The sequence below is a fragment of the Jaminaea rosea genome (assembly GCF_003144245.1).
Source record: "Jaminaea rosea strain MCA 5214 unplaced genomic scaffold BDZ90scaffold_12, whole genome shotgun sequence".
NCBI lineage: Eukaryota > Fungi > Basidiomycota > Exobasidiomycetes > Microstromatales > Jaminaea > Jaminaea rosea.
This window is the reverse complement of record NW_020289986.1, coordinates 224,028-242,002: the sequence shown is the minus strand read 5'-3', so window position 1 is coordinate 242,002 and position 17,975 is coordinate 224,028. Positions and strand designations below refer to the sequence as shown.

At 60.0% G+C, this 17,975-nt stretch overlaps 7 protein-coding genes across 7 annotated transcripts; 3 read left to right on the top strand and 4 right to left on the bottom strand.

The window, feature by feature from the left end:
* Nucleotides 1-1,091: 1,091 nt before the first annotated feature.
* On the bottom strand, nt 1,092-4,323 carry BDZ90DRAFT_206467 (hypothetical protein; the record flags this gene model as incomplete). Its single annotated transcript, XM_025503964.1, has 5 exons — nt 1,092-1,798; nt 2,009-2,669; nt 2,760-2,908; nt 2,999-3,962; nt 4,042-4,323. Coding segments are annotated over 5 exons (2,763 nt in total), but the record flags the coding sequence as incomplete, so codon positions are not given.
* A 1,114-nt stretch (nt 4,324-5,437) lies between these two features.
* Nucleotides 5,438-7,377, bottom strand: BDZ90DRAFT_228010 (hypothetical protein; the record flags this gene model as incomplete). The annotated part of the gene is made up of 3 exons (XM_025504784.1): nt 5,438-6,865; nt 6,952-7,202; nt 7,302-7,377. The coding sequence occupies 3 exons, from the start codon at nt 7,375-7,377 to the stop codon at nt 5,438-5,440; spliced, it is 1,755 nt and encodes a 584-aa protein (XP_025360615.1).
* A 454-nt stretch (nt 7,378-7,831) lies between these two features.
* On the top strand, nt 7,832-9,126 carry BDZ90DRAFT_233600 (hypothetical protein). The gene is made up of 3 exons (XM_025506689.1): nt 7,832-8,129; nt 8,210-8,514; nt 8,597-9,126. Exons 1-3 carry the CDS (start codon nt 7,944-7,946, stop codon nt 8,994-8,996), a joined length of 891 nt encoding a protein of 296 aa, XP_025360614.1. The 5' UTR covers nt 7,832-7,943; the 3' UTR covers nt 8,997-9,126.
* BDZ90DRAFT_233598 (hypothetical protein) lies at nt 9,094-9,991 on the bottom strand. The gene is made up of 2 exons (XM_025506688.1): nt 9,626-9,991; nt 9,094-9,534 (listed from the first exon to the last, which is right to left on the bottom strand). Exons 1-2 carry the CDS (start codon nt 9,938-9,940, stop codon nt 9,202-9,204), a joined length of 648 nt encoding a protein of 215 aa, XP_025360613.1. The 5' UTR covers nt 9,941-9,991; the 3' UTR covers nt 9,094-9,201.
* A 460-nt stretch (nt 9,992-10,451) lies between these two features.
* Nucleotides 10,452-12,092, top strand: BDZ90DRAFT_210804 (hypothetical protein; the record flags this gene model as incomplete). The annotated part of the gene is made up of 1 exon (XM_025504087.1): nt 10,452-12,092. A coding segment is annotated over one exon (1,641 nt), but the record flags the coding sequence as incomplete, so codon positions are not given.
* Nucleotides 12,093-12,370: 278 nt separating this feature from the next.
* On the top strand, nt 12,371-15,782 carry BDZ90DRAFT_280976 (hypothetical protein). The gene is made up of 2 exons (XM_025509328.1): nt 12,371-12,615; nt 12,722-15,782. Exons 1-2 carry the CDS (start codon nt 12,406-12,408, stop codon nt 15,629-15,631), a joined length of 3,120 nt encoding a protein of 1,039 aa, XP_025360611.1. The 5' UTR covers nt 12,371-12,405; the 3' UTR covers nt 15,632-15,782.
* On the bottom strand, nt 15,715-17,965 carry BDZ90DRAFT_233596 (Metallo-dependent hydrolase). The gene is made up of 3 exons (XM_025506687.1): nt 16,558-17,965; nt 16,145-16,496; nt 15,715-16,063 (listed from the first exon to the last, which is right to left on the bottom strand). Exons 1-3 carry the CDS (start codon nt 17,754-17,756, stop codon nt 15,779-15,781), a joined length of 1,836 nt encoding a protein of 611 aa, XP_025360610.1. The 5' UTR covers nt 17,757-17,965; the 3' UTR covers nt 15,715-15,778.
* Nucleotides 17,966-17,975: the final 10 nt, after the last annotated feature.

The window sequence follows — 17,975 nt, the reverse complement described above, 5'->3', positions numbered from 1 at the left end:
CCGTAGTGCGGCGCGTTGTAGCAGGGTTTGAGCCGTGTGTCGTGGGAGCGACAGGCCAGAAGGGGCTCGGTGCTGGTAGGGGCTGGTAGAGTGGGATGGGAGCGAAAGGGCGGTTGTTGTGAATAGAAGGGAGGAAAGAAGGCGAGAAAGGCAAAGCAAGCGAAGTGATCAGCCGTTGAAATCGAGCGGACCCCACGACGGCGCCATCGAGTATTCGGCCGGTCAGCAGCGAGAAGAGCTCGAGCAAAGGGACAGGCGCGCCGTTGCGCGAGTGACGCCCCGCCAATGGAGTCTGCATTCACTTAGGTTGCGCTTGCTTATCGAGCTTCACTGGAGCCAGGGACGATGATTGAGACGCTGTACCTTTGAAGCTGCTCGGTACGGTCCAATCATTCAATGGCATTGGCAGAGCCATCAAGAAGCAGGCGCGGCGAGGCGAGCGGCCGCCGCGAAAGGCGAAGCCGCGAGCGCATGAACTGTCCCTGCCGGCAAGAGTGTGCCTGACTCGATTCACGGAGCGTGATCAGCGGCTGTGAAGAAGCAGACCGATTGTCTATCGACAGCCATCTCGCGATGATGAAAGGTAGGATATCAAGTCTTCATATTCACTGCGAAATGACGGAAAGGACCTCGCGGTAGATGAGGGCAGGGATGTGAGGTGCGTGTAGACAGGGGCCACTTGAGCTGCAAGAGTTGAAGAATGTTCGCCGAACGATAGGGAGGTGAGGAGACGCGAAGCACCGTCCACGGCTGAACTACGAGGCTACGGTCTTCTCCTGAGCCCCCTTCGTCGTTGCGCTTTGCTCTTGCGGCGCTGTTGTCTGTCCAGTCAAGCCATTCTGAGCAGCGTCTTGGACAAGCTTGTCCTCCTTCTTGTTATCCTCGGCATATTGGGGAGCCAAGGCAGGAGCAGGCGTTGCGCCATTGCTGCGATCCCCGTCACCGTCACCGAGGCGCTGCGCCTCAGCCGTCTTCTCCTCATTAACAAACCCGTTGTGCTTATCCTTGTTGGCATCATCGCCAGTACCGCCTGACTTGAGCTTCTCTGCGCCGCCTGAAGCCGCAGTCGCGGCCCCTCCTCCACCGCCTGCTGCCCCTCCCTTTTCACGCGGCTCGTCCTTCCCCGTATCGGCCACCTCCCTCCCACTTCGCCCTCTCCAGATACCATCCTCGTCCACCCTTCCATAGACGCCCGTGCTCTGGTTGCGCCTGAGTGCGCGGTCCCACTCGTCCACAATCTGCCTCGAGTCCACACAGACGTTGATCTCCTGCGAGTGGAACCAGCTCTGCGTGTCCATATTCCCTGACCCAAGGATAGCCACTTGCCCATCAAATGCAGCGTACTTGACATGGCAGTTCCTCTGCTTGCGCACAGCATTAAGAGGACGGGTCATGTCTTTGCCCGTGTACCAGAAGACTTCGAGGTACTTCTCGTCTCCCTTGCCCTCACGCCTCAGCTGGCGATAGAGACGCGTGACGACTTGCTCATTTGTGCCTCCTTGGAAAGGCATGGACTCGGACTTGTCGTTGAATCCCAAGTCGAGCCAAAGCTCTACGCGTACGTGCCTCCGCGCCGCAGCGAGCACGGCGGCCTTGATCGGCGTGGCGTTGAGGGTTGGAGATTGGATGAAGATGTGGTGCTTTGCGTAGCGGAAACCTGCAAGCCAGGCGGCATCCTGTGGATTGCGAATGTCCGAATGTCCCGGAGTACCGTGTGGTCTGCGGTTCATAAGCGCCATGGGGACGGGCTGGTGCGGGGCGTGGAAGACATAAGGGCGGAAGTCAAGCACGTCTGCCGCTCCCTCGGCGAAAGCCTCAATGTCGGCCGTCGTGGCGGAGGGCATCGTGGTGAGGTCATTCTTGCTTTCTGGGGTGGGAGGGACCGCAGACGAGGGAGGAGAAGGCGCTGCTGCAGCCGTTGACTTGCTGGCGCTGCTCTTCTTGCCACCCATACGGTTGCCCATCGCAAATGCCAACCCACTAGCTCGTCCTCCACCTTCTTTTCCACCATTCGCCTCGCTAGCTGCAGTCTTCGAGTACTTGCTCAGCTGCTCAGCCTTAATCTCCCCCTTCACCTGGCTCAAATTCGCAAAGTCCAGCGACTTGGTAATCTGCGCCAGGCGCTGAGTTGCCGAAGAGCGCGAGAGATTTGAGAGAGTGCGCTTGTGCTGCTGGCGGTAGCCTACGCTTCCTGGTGCCCCTTCATTCGGGTCGGGCACAGCCAGCTTGGTGGCCATGGGTTCTCGGTCCCCTTGCTTGGCCTCGATTGCAACTTCCTTCTCTTGCTCGGCGCGAGACGCTTCCTTTTGAAGGTCCTTTGGTGGAGAGGAGGGGGAGGAGGGAGACGTGGCGGCGTCGTGTTCTTGATCGCCGACGACGGTGTTGCTGCGCTCGGAGGGCTCTGCGACTCCATTGAAGGACGTCGTCTCCTCAGTGACGACTCGAGGGATGGAGATGTCTCTGCGGCCGGTGGGCGGGGCGCTGACAGGCGGAGCAGCTTGACGTTGCCTGCTCTCTCTGCTTCTGTGCACCTCTTCGGCTACGTTGCGGCTGGAGGAAGGGCCAAGGCCAAGGGTATCGAGAGCACCTTCTGCCCAGAGCGCAGGCTTGATGCCTTCCTTCTTCATGTACGCCTCGACATAGTCGGCGAGATGGCGACTTCGCTGTCCCTGCATACCAGCGCTCGAGGACGCAGGCATCGAAGGCGATGTAGGTGCGCTGCTACTGCTGCCGCCGCCCGCCGTCTGTCCCATCTTGACGGGAGGCGCAGCATCTGCAACGGCCGTCTGCGTAGAGCTGGCTTCTGAGGGTTCCGCGCCAGCAGACGGGCCATGCCATCGATCGCCAAGCACCTTTGCCGCCCACTTCGCACCAGCCATCCTTGCAGCCCTCTCAGAGTCTTCACCCCCTCCTGCGGCGCTGCCCGACTTGTTGACTGCATTTGCGTCCGCGCTAGCTCGTCGTCCCATGAGCGCTTGGACAGCACTGCCGCCACCACCGCTGCTGTTGGGTCCACCCTCGCCTGCGTTGCTCTCTGCACGCTGCTTCATCATGCCCTCGACGACGTCTGCAAAGCTCATACGACGTCCGCCAGAGAGACCTAGGCCATGCGCCTGGTGATGTCTCTCCTCCTCGGTCTCCTCGTCTTCCTCATGAAGCCTTTGCCTAGCCTGGCGAGCGAGGAGGCGTAGCTTCTCCTCTGACATTTCTGGGAGGCTCCCCTCTGTGCCCTGCACGAATGCCGAAGGTGATGGCTCCTTTGGCGAAGGGGTATTGAGGCAGGGGAGGGGCGGCTGAAGTGCATTCCCCCAGGAGATGAGGGCGTGGTCGTAGATGGAATTGACAATGTCTCCCTCCAGCCTCGTGCAAGCTTCCACATTGGGACGATCCTGGATATTGTTCGAGTTGATGAGGGCCACTTGCCGGTCAACGAGAAGTAGTTTCGCGTGGAAAGTGCCCATGAGCGGTCGGTGATAGTTGAGAATTTCCATGTCGAGGTGGGGGATCTCATCTTTGCGGGGTAGACCATTGCTCTCCCACATGCTGGGCGGCACAGGCTTACGACAACGAAAGAGATCGGCGAGAGTCTGCGGTCCTCGATCCCACATGACCTTGACCACGATCTTCTCCAGCGGAGCAGCCTGCGTCGTCGCCGTGCCCACGGGCAGATCCTTCTCGCTGGCCTTCTTTGTCTGGCCTGCCTGAATCCTCTCTCCCACACGCTTGCTCAGCTCGCGAAGGGCGTCGGCGATGCGTTGAACATTCTTACCGCCTTGCCAGTAGTTTGTGAGGAGGATGACTTCGCGCTTGGCGGCGACGATGCAGTCGCAGTAGTGCTCGATGATGTCTGGTCCAGTAGAGAAGATGGAGCAGGGAACGATACCTGTTGTGGCTAGTAGAGGAGGCGAGACGACACCTGACATGGGGTTGCGGGGAAGGGGCAGGATGGCATCTGCCAGAATCTGTGCCGGGAATGAAGGGTCGAGAAGGGTTTAACAAGAGGTCTCGACGTGCTCGTCTGACTCTCCCTCGTCTGCTCACCATCAAATACAGCCTACTCGGCCCACCCTCACTCTCTTTCTTGTACCCAAATCTCTTCCTTACAGCCTCCAACTCCTCATCATCCGGCTCCTGATTCTTGACATGCGTCGCGCCATTATGCCAGTTCCAGCTGGTCCCTCGACCCTCCTCGAGCTCAGCCTTGATCTTGAAGCGTAGAATACCACGACGATATGCGCGAGGCAGAGGAAAGAGGCGCGCAGCTGCGATTGTAGGCGGCAGTGTTGGGTCGGCAGCTACAGCAGAGGTGATGGTGGGCTGTGCTTGTGCAGCGACTGTCGAGGACGCAGCCGCATGGGCCTCGGCGCCTTCTCGCGTCGCCTTGTTGTGGCCGCCGAGCGTCATTGCGGCGATAGCGTTGACGTGGTGATGATGATGATGATGGCGCCTGAGCTAGATTGTGATTGGAGTGATGGTAGACAGTAACAATGCTACTCCGCCTTGTGGTTCTCAGTCTCAGTAACCTCCGAGACGCGCACGGTGGTGGAGCGAGGCTAGATCCTAGGAGTGGAGCGATGGCTAAGATCGACGAGCTCGATGTCGACGTCCGCGAGTAAAGAGGAGCCTGGGCTCGTATTGACAGGGGCACGAGGGTAGCGTACGATTGGCGGAGAGATATGATAGTAGTTTAGAATGGAATGAATGAATGGACCCTCGCGCTCGCTCGCGGTTCGTCCTGTCGATCCATTCCCGTCCATCCTCGACTCTCAACTCGAAAGCGGTGCAGTCACTCGGACTTGCCCGCCCACGCCCACGCCCACGACTTGCTGCTTGCTGCTCCTCGCCCCTCTCCGCGTAGACCCACTCGACCATCGAGGCTCGACGCCGGATGGACGCCCCGTTCTTCGCTTTTGGCTTCATGCAGGGCCGCTCCAAGCGGCAGGCTCGCGGGCCCCGGGCCGCCGGTGAAGAGAGGCTGGCCTAGTCAGTCGCGCACGACCGACGCGACGTCATGATAGCCTCGTCACAGCCATTCCTCCTCGATTCAGGAGATCTCAAAAGCTGTCACGGGATGAGTGATCAACGAAGGGGGAAAAGGCAGTTTCAAATATAGAGTGGGATCGTGGAGTAAATCATGGTCTAGTCGAATGGGACATTTTGAAGGGCAAGAGGACAGATAACTCTGATGAACAGTGAAAGAGGTGGATGTAGACGAGGGCCAGGACGAAGACGATTGCGGAGGATGAGATGTGGAGGTGTTGGTTCGTGAGATGAAGTGAAACTGAAAGGAACTGTCCTACAACAAGCTAGCTAGAAGCGGTGACAAAACACATTGAATGCGGGAAGGGGCGTTGCCCAGCAGCGCACCTCCTCTACTTCCAGGCCTCTGGCTCTGAGCTCGCAGCTGTGGCATCTTTTCTCTCTGACGGACGCACGCCTAAGCCGAAATGCTAGCCTTGTCGACGCCCTCGGTCGCCTCTGCCACAGCCGCGTCGCTGCCGCCGTTCGTCGTTGATGCCCCATTGGCAGGCGCAGCACCGCCCGCAGCGAGAGCGCCGCTAGCCTTCCTTCCACCACCCCAAGCGCCAGTCGGCGGAGGGCTCTTGGCCTTGGCGGGAGCAGCAGCAGCGGGGGCGGCAGGAGCAGCCTCAGTGCTGGCCGCGGTTTCAGCACCCGTAGCAGCAGCGATCGCGTTGCCTGCAGGCGGCGAGGTAGGTCCAGTCCTATCCCGGTCAACCCTGGGCCCCTTGGGCACATCCTTCATCGCCTTTTCCTTTTCTGCCTTGACCTTCTCCTGCTCAGCAGCCCTCTGCTCCCTTTCCTTCCTCAGTCGCTCATCAATAGCACGCTCCCTCTCAGCATTGTCCACAGGCTTGGCCGTCCCGAAGGGGTTTGACTTGCTGCTTGATGACGGGGTCTCCGTTGCGGGCGTGGCAGAAGCAGCGGAACGAGGCTTGAGGTCGAGCTTGCGGCGCTCAGTAGGGGCTGGAGGGCTCATAGGAGCCGCAGACGGGGAGGGAGCGGCACGAGCGCTTCGCCACGAGTCGGCACCGTCACCAGGTCCCGCAGAGAGGGGAGCAGCGCCGCTCGCCTTTCGCTCGAAGCCACCACGGGGCCCACGAGGCGTGTTGTTGCTCATTGCGGGGCTCTCTGGAGGTGTAGCCTGGAACTTGGAGCCGAAGCCCATGCGCTCCTGAGAGGCGTACTTCTCGTCGACGTTGGTTGCGTCGCCGCGCATTGAAGGGGAGCGGTTGGCGCCAGAAGATGAGGGTGCACCGTCCGCTGCGGGACCGAAGCCGGGGCGACGGGATGGAGGACCTTCCATGGGCTTGCCAGTGCGCCAGTCTGAGGCGACTTCACCGCGAGTAGGCTCGAGAGGTTCAACGGGTGGGCGGGGACCCATACGAGATGAAGGACCGTCACGAGGGCCGGCTCCAGCGCCGAAGCCACCGGGGCCACTGCCAGCACCAGCGGGCGAAGCCTGGAAACGGCTGCCGAAGCCTGATCGTCCACCTGCTCCGACCTCCATGTTATCAAACCCACTCGGTCCATCACCACGAGGGGCGCCGAAGCCAGAGCGCTCACGTCCTCCCATACCCGGTCGAGAGGAGGCAGCAGGCTCAGAGGGAGGGAGAGGGCCTGCTCGCCTCCATTGCGATGCCTCTTCGGCAGCGCTTGAAGGGAATCCACCGCCAGGGCCGCCGGACTTGGGCGGCTCGGCCACGCCTACGCGAATGTTACGGCCTGCGAGGGACCCGCCGCTGCGGACGAGAGCTTCTTTGAGACCGTCGAGCTCTTCGAATTCAATGTAGCCGAAGCCCTTGGGCTTGCCGTCGCGGTCGCTAACGAGGCGGATGCTGACAGCCTGCGGGGGCGAGCATGGGGGGAAGGGAGAGGCGATGTCAGTCAGTCGCGGCGCTTCTGCATCCATCCGCATCCTCGTCGCCGCACCTTGTGAGGAGCAAAGTAGTCGGCAATGTCTCCCTCAGTGACATCGTACGATAGACTGCCGAGGAAGGCAGTGTAGGGTGGCCTGTCAGGCAGGGGAAGATCAGGACGAGGGGCGCGGTCCATCCCAGCACCGCCAAATCCACCGCCGCCGGCAGCCATCATCCTGTCACGCTCGGCGCGGTCGGGCACAGAGGCGAGGTAGTCTCCGCCGCGGCGAGCGCCTCCTCCGTAGCGATCATCTCTTGGGGCGGCTGCAAGCGTGAACGCATGAACGGGAAGAAGGATGATGAGCTGACTACTTCGCAGGGGGCGCGTAGATTAGGAGCGCGTCCGCTTCCGCATCCACTCACGGGCGATGGGGAGATCATCCATATCGTCTGCCCAATTTCCTGTAGACTCATCCTGGAGAAAGTCCGTAAGGGCCATCTTCTGTCCTTTCTTGGGAGCTGCGCAGCGATGGACGCGAGGAGGGAGGGCATGTGAGTGAGGACTGAGCCTCGACGCGGAGGACGAAGGAGAAGAAGAAGAAGGTGGCGCTTTCCTTGTCATCGTCTCCTCGCTGATGCAACTCACGCATGATGGGCAAAGAGATACACGAGCGTGTGTTGAGCTGCGTGAGTAGTCTTTTCTGGTTTGATGTAGTAGGCAGAGGTGCTGAATCCTTGCCTGGTGATTGATGGTAAGGTGAACAAAGCCTTCGTCCCTCGTCGTCTGGCCTTGGAAATTGTGTCCTCCTCCCTCGTGTGCGGTCGCCGCCGCCTTCCTGCTGCTCGCCCCGCCGCGCTCGCCGCGCAGATGGATTAGCGTCGCGAGCGAGGGAGCGAGCGGACCGTCCACTCGAGGTCAACTGGACCTCATCAAAAGCCGGGGCCGACGTGGAGCCACGAGCCAGACGAGAGGCGGCCGCGATGCAAGAGGCGAGTAGCCAACCAACACCTGCCTCCTTCCTTCGCAGCATCATCATCAGCTCATCGTAGCACAGCATCGCAGTCATGTCACTGCGCCCAGGCAAGGGCAAGGAGTCCCTCAAAGGCAACGACGAGCAAAGCAGCAGCAGCAGCAGCAGCGGTAGCGAGTGGGCGGCGCGAACAGCAGCCCTGCCTCAGGAGGACCGCATCTACGTCGACAATTCAAACCTCTCGGAGCTCAAGTCTACCTGTGATGATGCAGTCGAGAGGGTGAGACGGGCACAGAGACGCAATGCAAAGCCACATGCCAGCGTACTCACCTGCATCCTGTCACGCCCACGCCTACGCAGATCCTAACCCGACAAGCCAACTCCCTAGCCCCAGCCCCGACCCCCTCTCCCGTGCCAGGCGCTTCACCCACAAGTTCCACCACAAACTTACACGATGACGCTGCTAGTGGGGACTCATACCTCGACGGCAGCTCAGATGGAGCTGCGGCCTTCCCACCCTTCAAGGCTTCTCACCTGCACGCCGACTTGCGACTTGCATTGGGATATCTGGCCTCAACGATCATCATTGCCGTCTCGGCTTGGTCGTACCTTGTCGAGAAGGATTGGCAGAAGAACAAGGGCTGGACAGCTGTGGCTGTCGTCGCGTAAGTGGGCGCTAGACCGCTTTCATCAGACTGCTCGAGGTATAGAGAAGCTCACACCCATCCTCATCTCCCGTTGCGACAGATACATAGCCCTCTCCTCCTTGCAAGCCCTAGACGCCTATCTCCAAGGCGATCGCATCTTCACCGGTCGCCGCAAGCTCCTCTCGCATCGCATCGAAACCGAGTCCCTGATCATCTCCTCCCCTGCCCTCCCCAAGCCGACACTATCGTCCAACGTCGACTCGACGACGGGAAAGCATTGGATTATCCCGCCCACGTACTCGTTGGACTTCCAGTATGCGCGGAGGAGCAATGGTGGAAAGAGCTTGCTCAGACGGGTGGAGGACAGGGTGACTCTGGGACATTTGGGCGAGTGGTTCACTGGGGAAGGGGAATTCGTTGAGGCTGTCTTTGAAGAGAGATTGGTAGGGATGCTGCAGAAGGCGTGGGGATTGGAGGAGGGCGAAGGGGCGGAGCGGTGAACAAGTCATTGAGGGGGATTCGAGAGTGGTCAATTGCCATGTCACCATCAAGACTCGCAGCGCCTGTGGGCTATCGTGTATGCAGGCGCGGTCCGCTCGTGCGTGAAGAGGTCGATATTGCAGTCTCGCCCCCCTTCTTGAAGTACATATGTGTCGTCCCTCTGCTTGTCACCAAGCTGCTTCCTCATCTCTCACTATCTCCACATCAGTCCACCTCGACCACACCACCTGCGGCCTCAATCGCGGCCTTCAACTTCTCCAAGTCTTCCTTGTTCAGGCCCTCCTTGAGCGTCTGCGGTGCGCTCTCGACGAACTTCTTTGCCTCGACCAGGTTCATCGCCGGGTTGATCGCCTTGACCTCCTTGATGACCTTGGCCTTCGCCGAGGGGTCCTTGAGGGCCTTGAGCTTCAGGTTGAAAGTGGTCTTCTCCTTGGGCTTCTCCTCCTCTGCCTCGGCGGGGGCAGCGGCGGCGGCAGGAGCAGCAGGGCCCGCCGAGCCAGCTGCGGGGAGAGCGATGTCCTGGATATTAAGGCGTGTCTTCGAGCGAGAAAGAAAAGGCAGGATCGATATCATGTGTGTCAGAAGGATTCAATTTGTACTACGTCGGTGCTCGGGGAGTCTCGCTCACCTTCAAAAGCGACACGAGCTCGCTCGCCTGAAGAAGAGTCAGACCCTCAATCTGGTCGACGATGCCCGAGATTCTGGGATCTGAAGCTGGTGCTGCTGACGATGACGAGGCAGAAGCACCACCGGCAGGCGGCGGCGGTGTGGCAGGGTCCGAAGCAGGCGAGACGGCGGCTGAGGGCTCAGCACCCGTAGCGTAGGAGCGCGGCTTGAAGACCGGGGCAGCGGCGGCGGCGGTGCTGCGAAGTACTTGGCGGCTCGAGCTTGCGAGGGGCGTGGTGGCCGCTCGAAGGGATGAAAATGCTAGGCGGGCGGACATGATGAGGTGTCTGTGGTGGTGGTGGTAGTGACGGACGGATCGAGGGTTGAGTGACCGGGCGGAGAAGGAGCTGCTCGACTCGACTTGACGATATTCGCGCCTCAAGTCGCTCGGCACCGACACCCTGTTCCGAGCCACTCGGCCTGGAGGGTGAGATGAGGGCAGCTTTCTGCTTAGTCATCCAACAGTGGAGATGAGCCCCGACTTGAAGCCGGTCGATGACAATCCTCGCGTCGACCCCATTTTCCCTTGAATCCTTCATCCTTTTCGTCGCTACCCCACTGCGATGGGCCCTCGGTCGCTCACTGGGCCATCTTCGCCCCTCGTGGCAGCCAGTAGGTCCGCCTTGGCCGCCGGATCCTCCTCAGCCTCACTACCACGCCGTCTCGTCGTCATCGATCAGCAGCAACGCCGTACCTTCTTCGGACGCCTCTTTGGAAAGTCCAAAGCCAAGCAACAACAAGACGTAGACTCAGCCAACTTCCTTGGAGGACGCTCCAGTACACCCTCCAAACCTATCCTCGAGCAAGACAACCTCTTCCATCCTCTCTCCTCCTCTCCCATCCCCGCTCTTCGCCAAAGAGCAGAACGAATCAAACGCCTGGCGCCCTGCCCCGTTCATCTCCGTCGCGGTCAGCGCGTAGCAGTCAACTTTGACTGCCCAGAGTGTGGCTGGCCGACACACTACTCGGAGAAGGAGTGGGCCCAGGACTCCGAGCACGGCAGATATATCCTGCGGTTGCGCGAGGCCAACGAGGATGAGCACGACCTTCGCTCAGGGAGGGAGATGACCGAGTTCCGCATGCCTGGGCCGCAAGGATTCGAGGAGGCCATCAATATGAGTTCGTGGGACGTCTTCTTTTACACGAGGAACTTCCCTTCCATCGAGACGGAGCGATCAAGGAGGCACGTGAGCAAGTTGTTGACGTTCCCAACCACAGTGGGGGCGGTCCTGCACGAGAATAGTCCGTACACGACGAGGAACAGGCGATTGACGAGGGAGGGCATGCGAAGTTTTTTGGCTCTGAGGCAGATGCTGCACCCCAAGTTGGGGGCGAGGCCGAGCTTGGACTCGGTGAGGGTCTTTGTGGTGGGAGCGAGGGCGGAGAGCACGCTGCCGCCCAACATCTGGGATCAGCTACGCTTCATGTTCCCCGGAGTCAACTTCCACCTCTACTTGATCGGGCCAGAGGTCACGTTGCCACAAGATTCGATGACTTCCTCTTTCACTGCTGGCGCGGCGTCACCCGGCTCCTCCTCCTCATCATCCCCAGCCGTTACAGAGGAGCGACCGCATCGCACCCGCACCTCCAACTACGGCCCCAATGCACCAAGTCGCACGTTGGTCATCTCTGAGGGTCTGACTATGACCTTCATTCAATGCAACTACGAAGAGGTCCACCACCAGATGGAGCCCTTCGACCCGTACACGGACGTATTCTTTGCCTTTTCGCCAGGCTTTGGATTCCCGTCGCAGAGGGCATACGACCGACCGGTCAGCGAGGAGGACGATGCCGCAGTGTCGAGCAGCTCCTCTTCAACAGAAGCAGCGTCAGCATCAGCAGCATCAGCGAAGTCAGCACAGCAGCCAACAGAAGGCGGTCGCCTCGACCCGGTCGCTGCGCAATTCGAGTCGAGCCAGGAGACGGATACGGCTGCGGCCGCAGAGGCGCCACGCTCAGCGACCGAGAGGCTACCAAAGGCGGACGCGACTGTGTCTTATCAACAGCAAAAGGAGGAGCAGCGGGCGCGAGACCAAGAGGCAAAGGCAGCAGAACAAGACACATCGGCCTCATCCTCAACAGAGCCAGAGACGCCAGGCGCCCGCCCTTACTCCTCTCTTCCCACTCTTCCACCCCTCCTCCAAGCCCAATCCGAATGGGCGTCCGCCCTGACCTCAATGCTTTCCACCAAGTGCCCTCTAATCATGACGGGCTTCTCCCCCGCCGACGTGCGCAGGGACGTGGAGGCCTTCGAATCGGTAGAGGGGATCAGGGGAGAGTTTGAGTGGCTGATTACGCCTGGAGAGAATGTGTTCGGCAGCTTGAGTTGGAGTGTGGCCGACTTTGACACGAGGGTAGCTGTGAGGGCCAACTGGGGCGTGTGGGCCGTCAGAGGGAAGAGGTACGACTTGGAAGGGCCAGGGGCGTATGTGAACCTGAATCCATTCGTTGCCAAGCCAGCGGAGGAGGGGCAAGAGTAAGGGCGACTAGAGGGACGTAGTGGGCTGAGCTGAGCCTGAGCAGTTGCGGTAGCATGTCAATTCATCTGGTAACACTACGGCGGCTTGATCTTGATGATGTTCCATTAGAGTGGATAGGGAATTGACCACGTGGATGTAGCACTAGCGCTTCCTCGGTAGCCGGCGTCCCTGGCACGCCGATGGAGCGGCAGCGGCTCTTTTGGCCTTGTTTCCTTTCCTTCCCCGCACTCGCACTCGCTTTCGTCCGTTCGCCGCTTCTACGATGCAGCCGCCTCCCCCGCCTGCCCCGCCATATTACGGCGATCGTGGAGGCATGGCATACAGTGGACCTAGCGAAGCAGCATCGAGAGCATCGACCCAAGCTCAACAGCGAGGGGAGAATCAGGCGGGCCCTTCCTCATCCTCTGCATCACCGAGCTCATCTAGCAAGCCAGTGCCAAAGGTGTCTTGTCTCGAGTGTCGTGCGAGTAAGGTCAGTTCACGCGTGCCGCGATTCTAGCATGACGCCGATCCCAAATGACTCTCACAGCCTGATATATTCCAATATTGATGCTTCTCGTAATGCCACACGCTCGCAGGTGAAATGCCTTCCCCAGACAGCGCAAGATCCCCCCGGCTATCCCTGCGCGCGATGCAATCGCCTGTCCAAATCGTGCGTCTACGAGAAACACAAGCGCGGTCGCAAGCCAGACTCGGTCAAGTACGGCAAGCTAGAAAAACAGCTCGAGACGCTTTTGCAGGAGCTGAGGGCTGAAAAGGAGCGAGCGTCCAGCAGAGGAGGATCATCAGCCGGGCGTAAAGCGGAGCAGAAGGGCGGCAATGGCCAAGGCAGTGTAGGCCAAGGGGAAGGAGACGAGGATCTTGAAGACGAAGACGAAGACGATGACGACGACGAAGGTCCAGTAGCCAAGCGTCTTCGTACCGAGACGGCCGAGATTCTCACCAATTGGGGATCTTCGTCGTCCTCGCCTTCGCCGTCCACGCGATTGGCTGTCCCCCCAATCTCGACCAAGCCAAGGTTGACCTCCAAAGCAGGCCGCAGATCAGGTGGATCTACAGCAGGAGACGATGGCGAGGCGGGACGAGGTGAAGAGGACAGTCTACCCGAACCAGGAGCTCCACTGCTCAGCAACCCCTTGAAGCTCCTCGCCCAAGCCTCAGCAGGGGAAGACGATGAGGACGTTGTCACCGCCGCGGCTACACCAACGAGCGGCTCAGCCGCAGTCGCGCGCGGGCAGACTGGCTCGCACACCACCTCGCCGCCTCCATTTCACACCGCCGCTTCAAGCAGCGCTGCTCCCCGTCGCCCGCGGGATCGCCTAGGTCTCTACGATGCCAAGCCAGAGATCGGCCCGGATCTCGACCCCATCACTCTCAACCTCATCACACTCCCCGCGGCAAAACAGCTCTGGGCGTTCTTCCTCGAGAAGCTGAGTCACCCGCTCATTTTGCTCGACAGGTCCATCTACACGTTCGAGTACACAAGGCCACGCTCTGCCTTTCTCCTCTCCGTCGGCCTTGCTCTCGCAGCACGCCTTCACCTATCCAGCTCCAGCCTGCGCACGGCAGAGATTGCGGACAAGCTCGACGAGCACGTCCTCAAGGTGATCATCCCCGTGGTTCTCTTGGAAGGGAAGCGCTCGATCCATTGCGTCAAGGCCTTCCTCCTTCTCGCAGGCTACAACGGGCAATCCATCCCCCTCACACAGGACCGCTCCTTCAGCTACGTGACCCACGCCTTCAGCATGTGCGTCGAGCTCGACCTGAACTGCAAGATGGTCTCCACTTCCGCGGATCCCAACGACGAGGAGTTGCAACGCAAGCTCCGCGAGAGGGAGCGCACCTACTTCCTCGCTTGGACGTACTTCTTCTCCATCTGTCTCCATCACGGACGACATTGCTCGCTCAGCATTCACGATCGGGTCGTGGCGGCAAGTAATGATTGGCATCTGTCCAAGTTCGCTTTGCCGGAGGATGCAGGGTTGGTCTCCAATCTGCAACTACGCAAATTGATCAGCAGGAATCTCGACTACTACCATCAGCATGTGGCGCCACTAATGCCACAGGCGGGCGCCGCAGGTGGCAAGGGGAGCAGCGAGCCGGATGAGGCTTGCCGGCTACTCCTGGAGTTCCATCGCAAGAGCATCAATGAGGACCTCGATGCCTGGCACGCACAATGGGTGCTACCCCAGGTGGCTGCGGCATCGGCGGCCGCGGCGGCCGCTGGGAGTAGCAGCAAGAAGCAAGGCAGCACAGACAGCGTCACGGACACCGCCAGTGCTCCACTCCGCCTCCAATCCACAGCCTTCTACCACAGCTACGCGACCCTCATCCTCCACTCCCTCCCGCTCCGCTCCAACCACGCAGGCGGGCGAAGCACCTCAGCCTCCCCATCAGCGGACGAGGTCCTGGCCCCTTTTCGTCGAAAGGCAGATGAAGCTGCCCTCTCCTGCGTTGCCCTCTTCCTGCGCTTGCCCCGCGACCAGCTCGTCTATGGCCACAACTCTGCGTATGTCACCGTGGGATTCGCGGCCGTTCATGCGCTTCGAGCTCCGCATGGGACTTTACTTGGTGCAGAGGCGGGTGGGAGTGGGACGGCTAGCGCGGCGAATGCGGATGTGGATGTGGACGATGATCAGGTGCTGGGCATGGTGAAACGTGTAGTGGAGACGATGGAGGAGGCAGGAAGGGTGACGGAGCACAGGAAGGCCTTCGCTACCGGGTATGCCGTGTTTCTGAGGAAGCTAATTGCTATTCACGAGATGAGAAGGGCGAGGAAGGGTGGTAGGGCGGCACTGGCTGGAGGAGAGCACCACAAGGCGGGCCCAGCGTCGCAAAAGGAGGCAGTCTCAGGCCCCCAGCAACATCGACGCGACACAGTGATCTCTCGTCCCTCGGGCGCCTACGACGCGATGCAGCCTGCCGCAGGCCCCTCTTCTGCTCCCTCATCCGCCCCACCTGTCATGGGCCCCGCCAACCAGTTTGCAGCGGGCACGGAGCAGCACTTTGGCACTTCTACGGGGCAAGACTCATTCGATCATTCACGAATGGCATCCTACAATGGTAGCGGGCAGGGACACGGGCGTGGCCCAGGTAGTGGCGGTAGTCTCACCCCCTACTCGAGTGTCAGCAGCCACCAAGGGCAAGGGCAAGGGCAGGGCTATTTCCCGCAGCACCACCATCACCCAAATGCAAGCGCCCGAGTCGGGTCTCCCTCGCAACACTTCTTCAACAACTCCTCTTCATTCAACTTCGATCCCTCCACACTCGCCCCGGCCTCTTCTTCATCTGCCAATCTTCTCGACGAGCTCCTCATGGCACAACCGCTGGGCTTGCAATTCGACTCGTGGCTCGATGATTTGGGCGGGCTGGCAGCTGGTGCCGGAGGAGGAGGGATGGCCGGCACTGGATTCGGTGGCGGAAATGGGGAAGAGGGAGGCGCTGCCCCCAACGGCGGGCAGGCGGGGTACAATGGAGGCGGGATGTGACACTCTGAGAGCAGAGAGCAAGAGAAAGATCGACACCATACCCGCGCCTATTGAAGGCGCGTAGAGGCTACCGAGCAGGCGATTCTCGTCGTGCACGCTGTATTGCAGAGGCTCCACATCATCATTAGCAATGCAGAATTACCCGTCTTACATCTCGCCATTAGCACTTCCGTTCTGCTGCCCGTCCATCTTCATGGCCTTCTTCGGCGGCTCACCTCCCGCCACCGTGCCGGTCTCACACTCGTCTACGATCCACTGACACCATTTCTCCCACTCGCGCTCAAAGAGAGCCTCGTGCTTCCGTCGCGATCCGTCTCCGTGCGAATCGTCATCGTCGTCGTCGAGGCAGGCGTGCCGCAGCGAGGCGCGAACGAGGGAATAGAGCGAGGCGAGGGAGGCGGAGTAGGATGACGTGAAGTATTGATAAATGTCCTGCGAGCGGGCGAGTAGGCGACGCGAAAGGTCAGCAGCTCATCGATGCAACACGACTGCCCTCTAAATCTTCTCGCTCACGTAAGTCAACCCCTCATTCCCAAATTGAGTCGCATCATCATTGCTGAGCGCAACGTCCACGCCGCTGTTCAGCAGCACGGGCAGGGGATGTCCCGCCATGCATCCCGTATAGCCCAGCGCCTCGTTGCTCACGGGGCAGACCTCGATGCACACCCCTCTCTCTTTGCAGAGCTGGATCAAGTGTGGGTGACGAGCAAGGGAAAAGCCGTGACCTATACGTCTCGTGCCAAGGAGGAGAGCATCGTACAGATTGGAGTCGGCGGGGGAGCCGTCGAGGAGGGTCTCGCCTGCGTGAAAGAGGAAGGGAATCGAGAGACCGGTGGTGCGACACTGCTGCTGGAAGCGAAGTAGTCTGGGCGAGGAGATGGTCTGTAAGTAGCGAGATACCATAATCAATGACTCACGGCACTCACTCTGGCGCATACTCCTTCAGCGTCACTCCCGGGTCCTCATGTCCTACCAGATCGAACCCTACGATCAATCGCCCAAATTCCCGCTTGAGAGCTATGCAGTCATCAAGGTACCAGCGCAGCCTCTCTGGCGTGATGATTCGCACAGTGCAGTAGATGATCCTTGCATCGAGGAAGGTCTCGATCCCCTCTTCCTCTCTCAGTTCTCTACGCGCTTCTTGCATTGCCTCTTTGAAGACACGACACCATTCCGCGTGAGCCACTGGCGTCTTGCCATCCTCTGCAATATAATGCTCCTCGAAGAAGTTGGTGCGAGCCTCCATGTACTGCACGCCGTCCCTCGCATGCACCTTGCACATCTGCTTGAGGTAAGAGCGCAAGAGCGGCAGGTAGGAGACGAAACCTCCAATGATGCCAAAGGTGGAGAGGAAGCGGCTCCATGCTTGGCGGGAGGTGGCAGTCGAAGGGGAGCCGGTGGCTGGGCTGAGGGTCATGAGGGAGTGAAGGTACGAATCAAAAGCGGCGGCATTGCGGCTAGAGTTGGCGGACGAAGGGATGTCGATGCCTCGCGTATAGCCGGTAGGTGGCACTTCGTACACGTCTGCAAAGGGGAAGGTGGCTCGCGCCTCGTTGAGACTCATCCACTGTGTCGTCCCGTCATAATGGGGTGAGTAGACGTCCCCCGCCACCACGTCCTCCTTGGCCTTTGTCTGGAACTGCACACCGGCAGAGTAAAGCTTCTCCACCTTATCCAGAGCCTGATCCGCCCTCATGTGAATCACATCCCCGTACCTCTGTACCGCTTCCATGATAAGCCAAGGAGCAGGAACAGTCCCGTCCATATGGCAGTGCAGAGCTGCTCCCTTTGGCATGCGGGAGAGGATTCGCCAGGTCGACGTAGACCGCATTCCGCGAGCGAGGGCACCCCGAAAAGACATGCCTGGGTGGGCAGATGGGTCGTCGGGATTGTCATAGATGCTGGTACGCTCCGAGTCACGAATCGAGGAGAGGAGGGACGACGCCTTTTGCTCCAGGGGTGTAAGGGACGACGACTTGACCGAATCGAAGCGCAGTGACTGTTCTTGGGCGATTAGGGTGGAGCGCGATGCCCAGTATGAATGAAGTGCTTCATCCTTGACACCCTGAGATGATGATGAGGCTGCTGCGTTGCCATCTGCTGTCACGCTCGCTGCTGTGACCATACTGATCTCTTTGACAGCTGCTTGATAAGCGATGGATAGGAGAGGAAAAGGCAGGGAGGGAAAGAAGCGAGGGACTAGCGGAGGCGCTGCACGGCCTGGCAATGGGTCACACGACAGCAGGCCGGCCAAGGCGATCAATTGTCGATATCATCGACTTCGCAGGGAGCCAGCATCTTGTCATCGGGATGATTGTCAGGACTACTTACGACTGTTGCACTT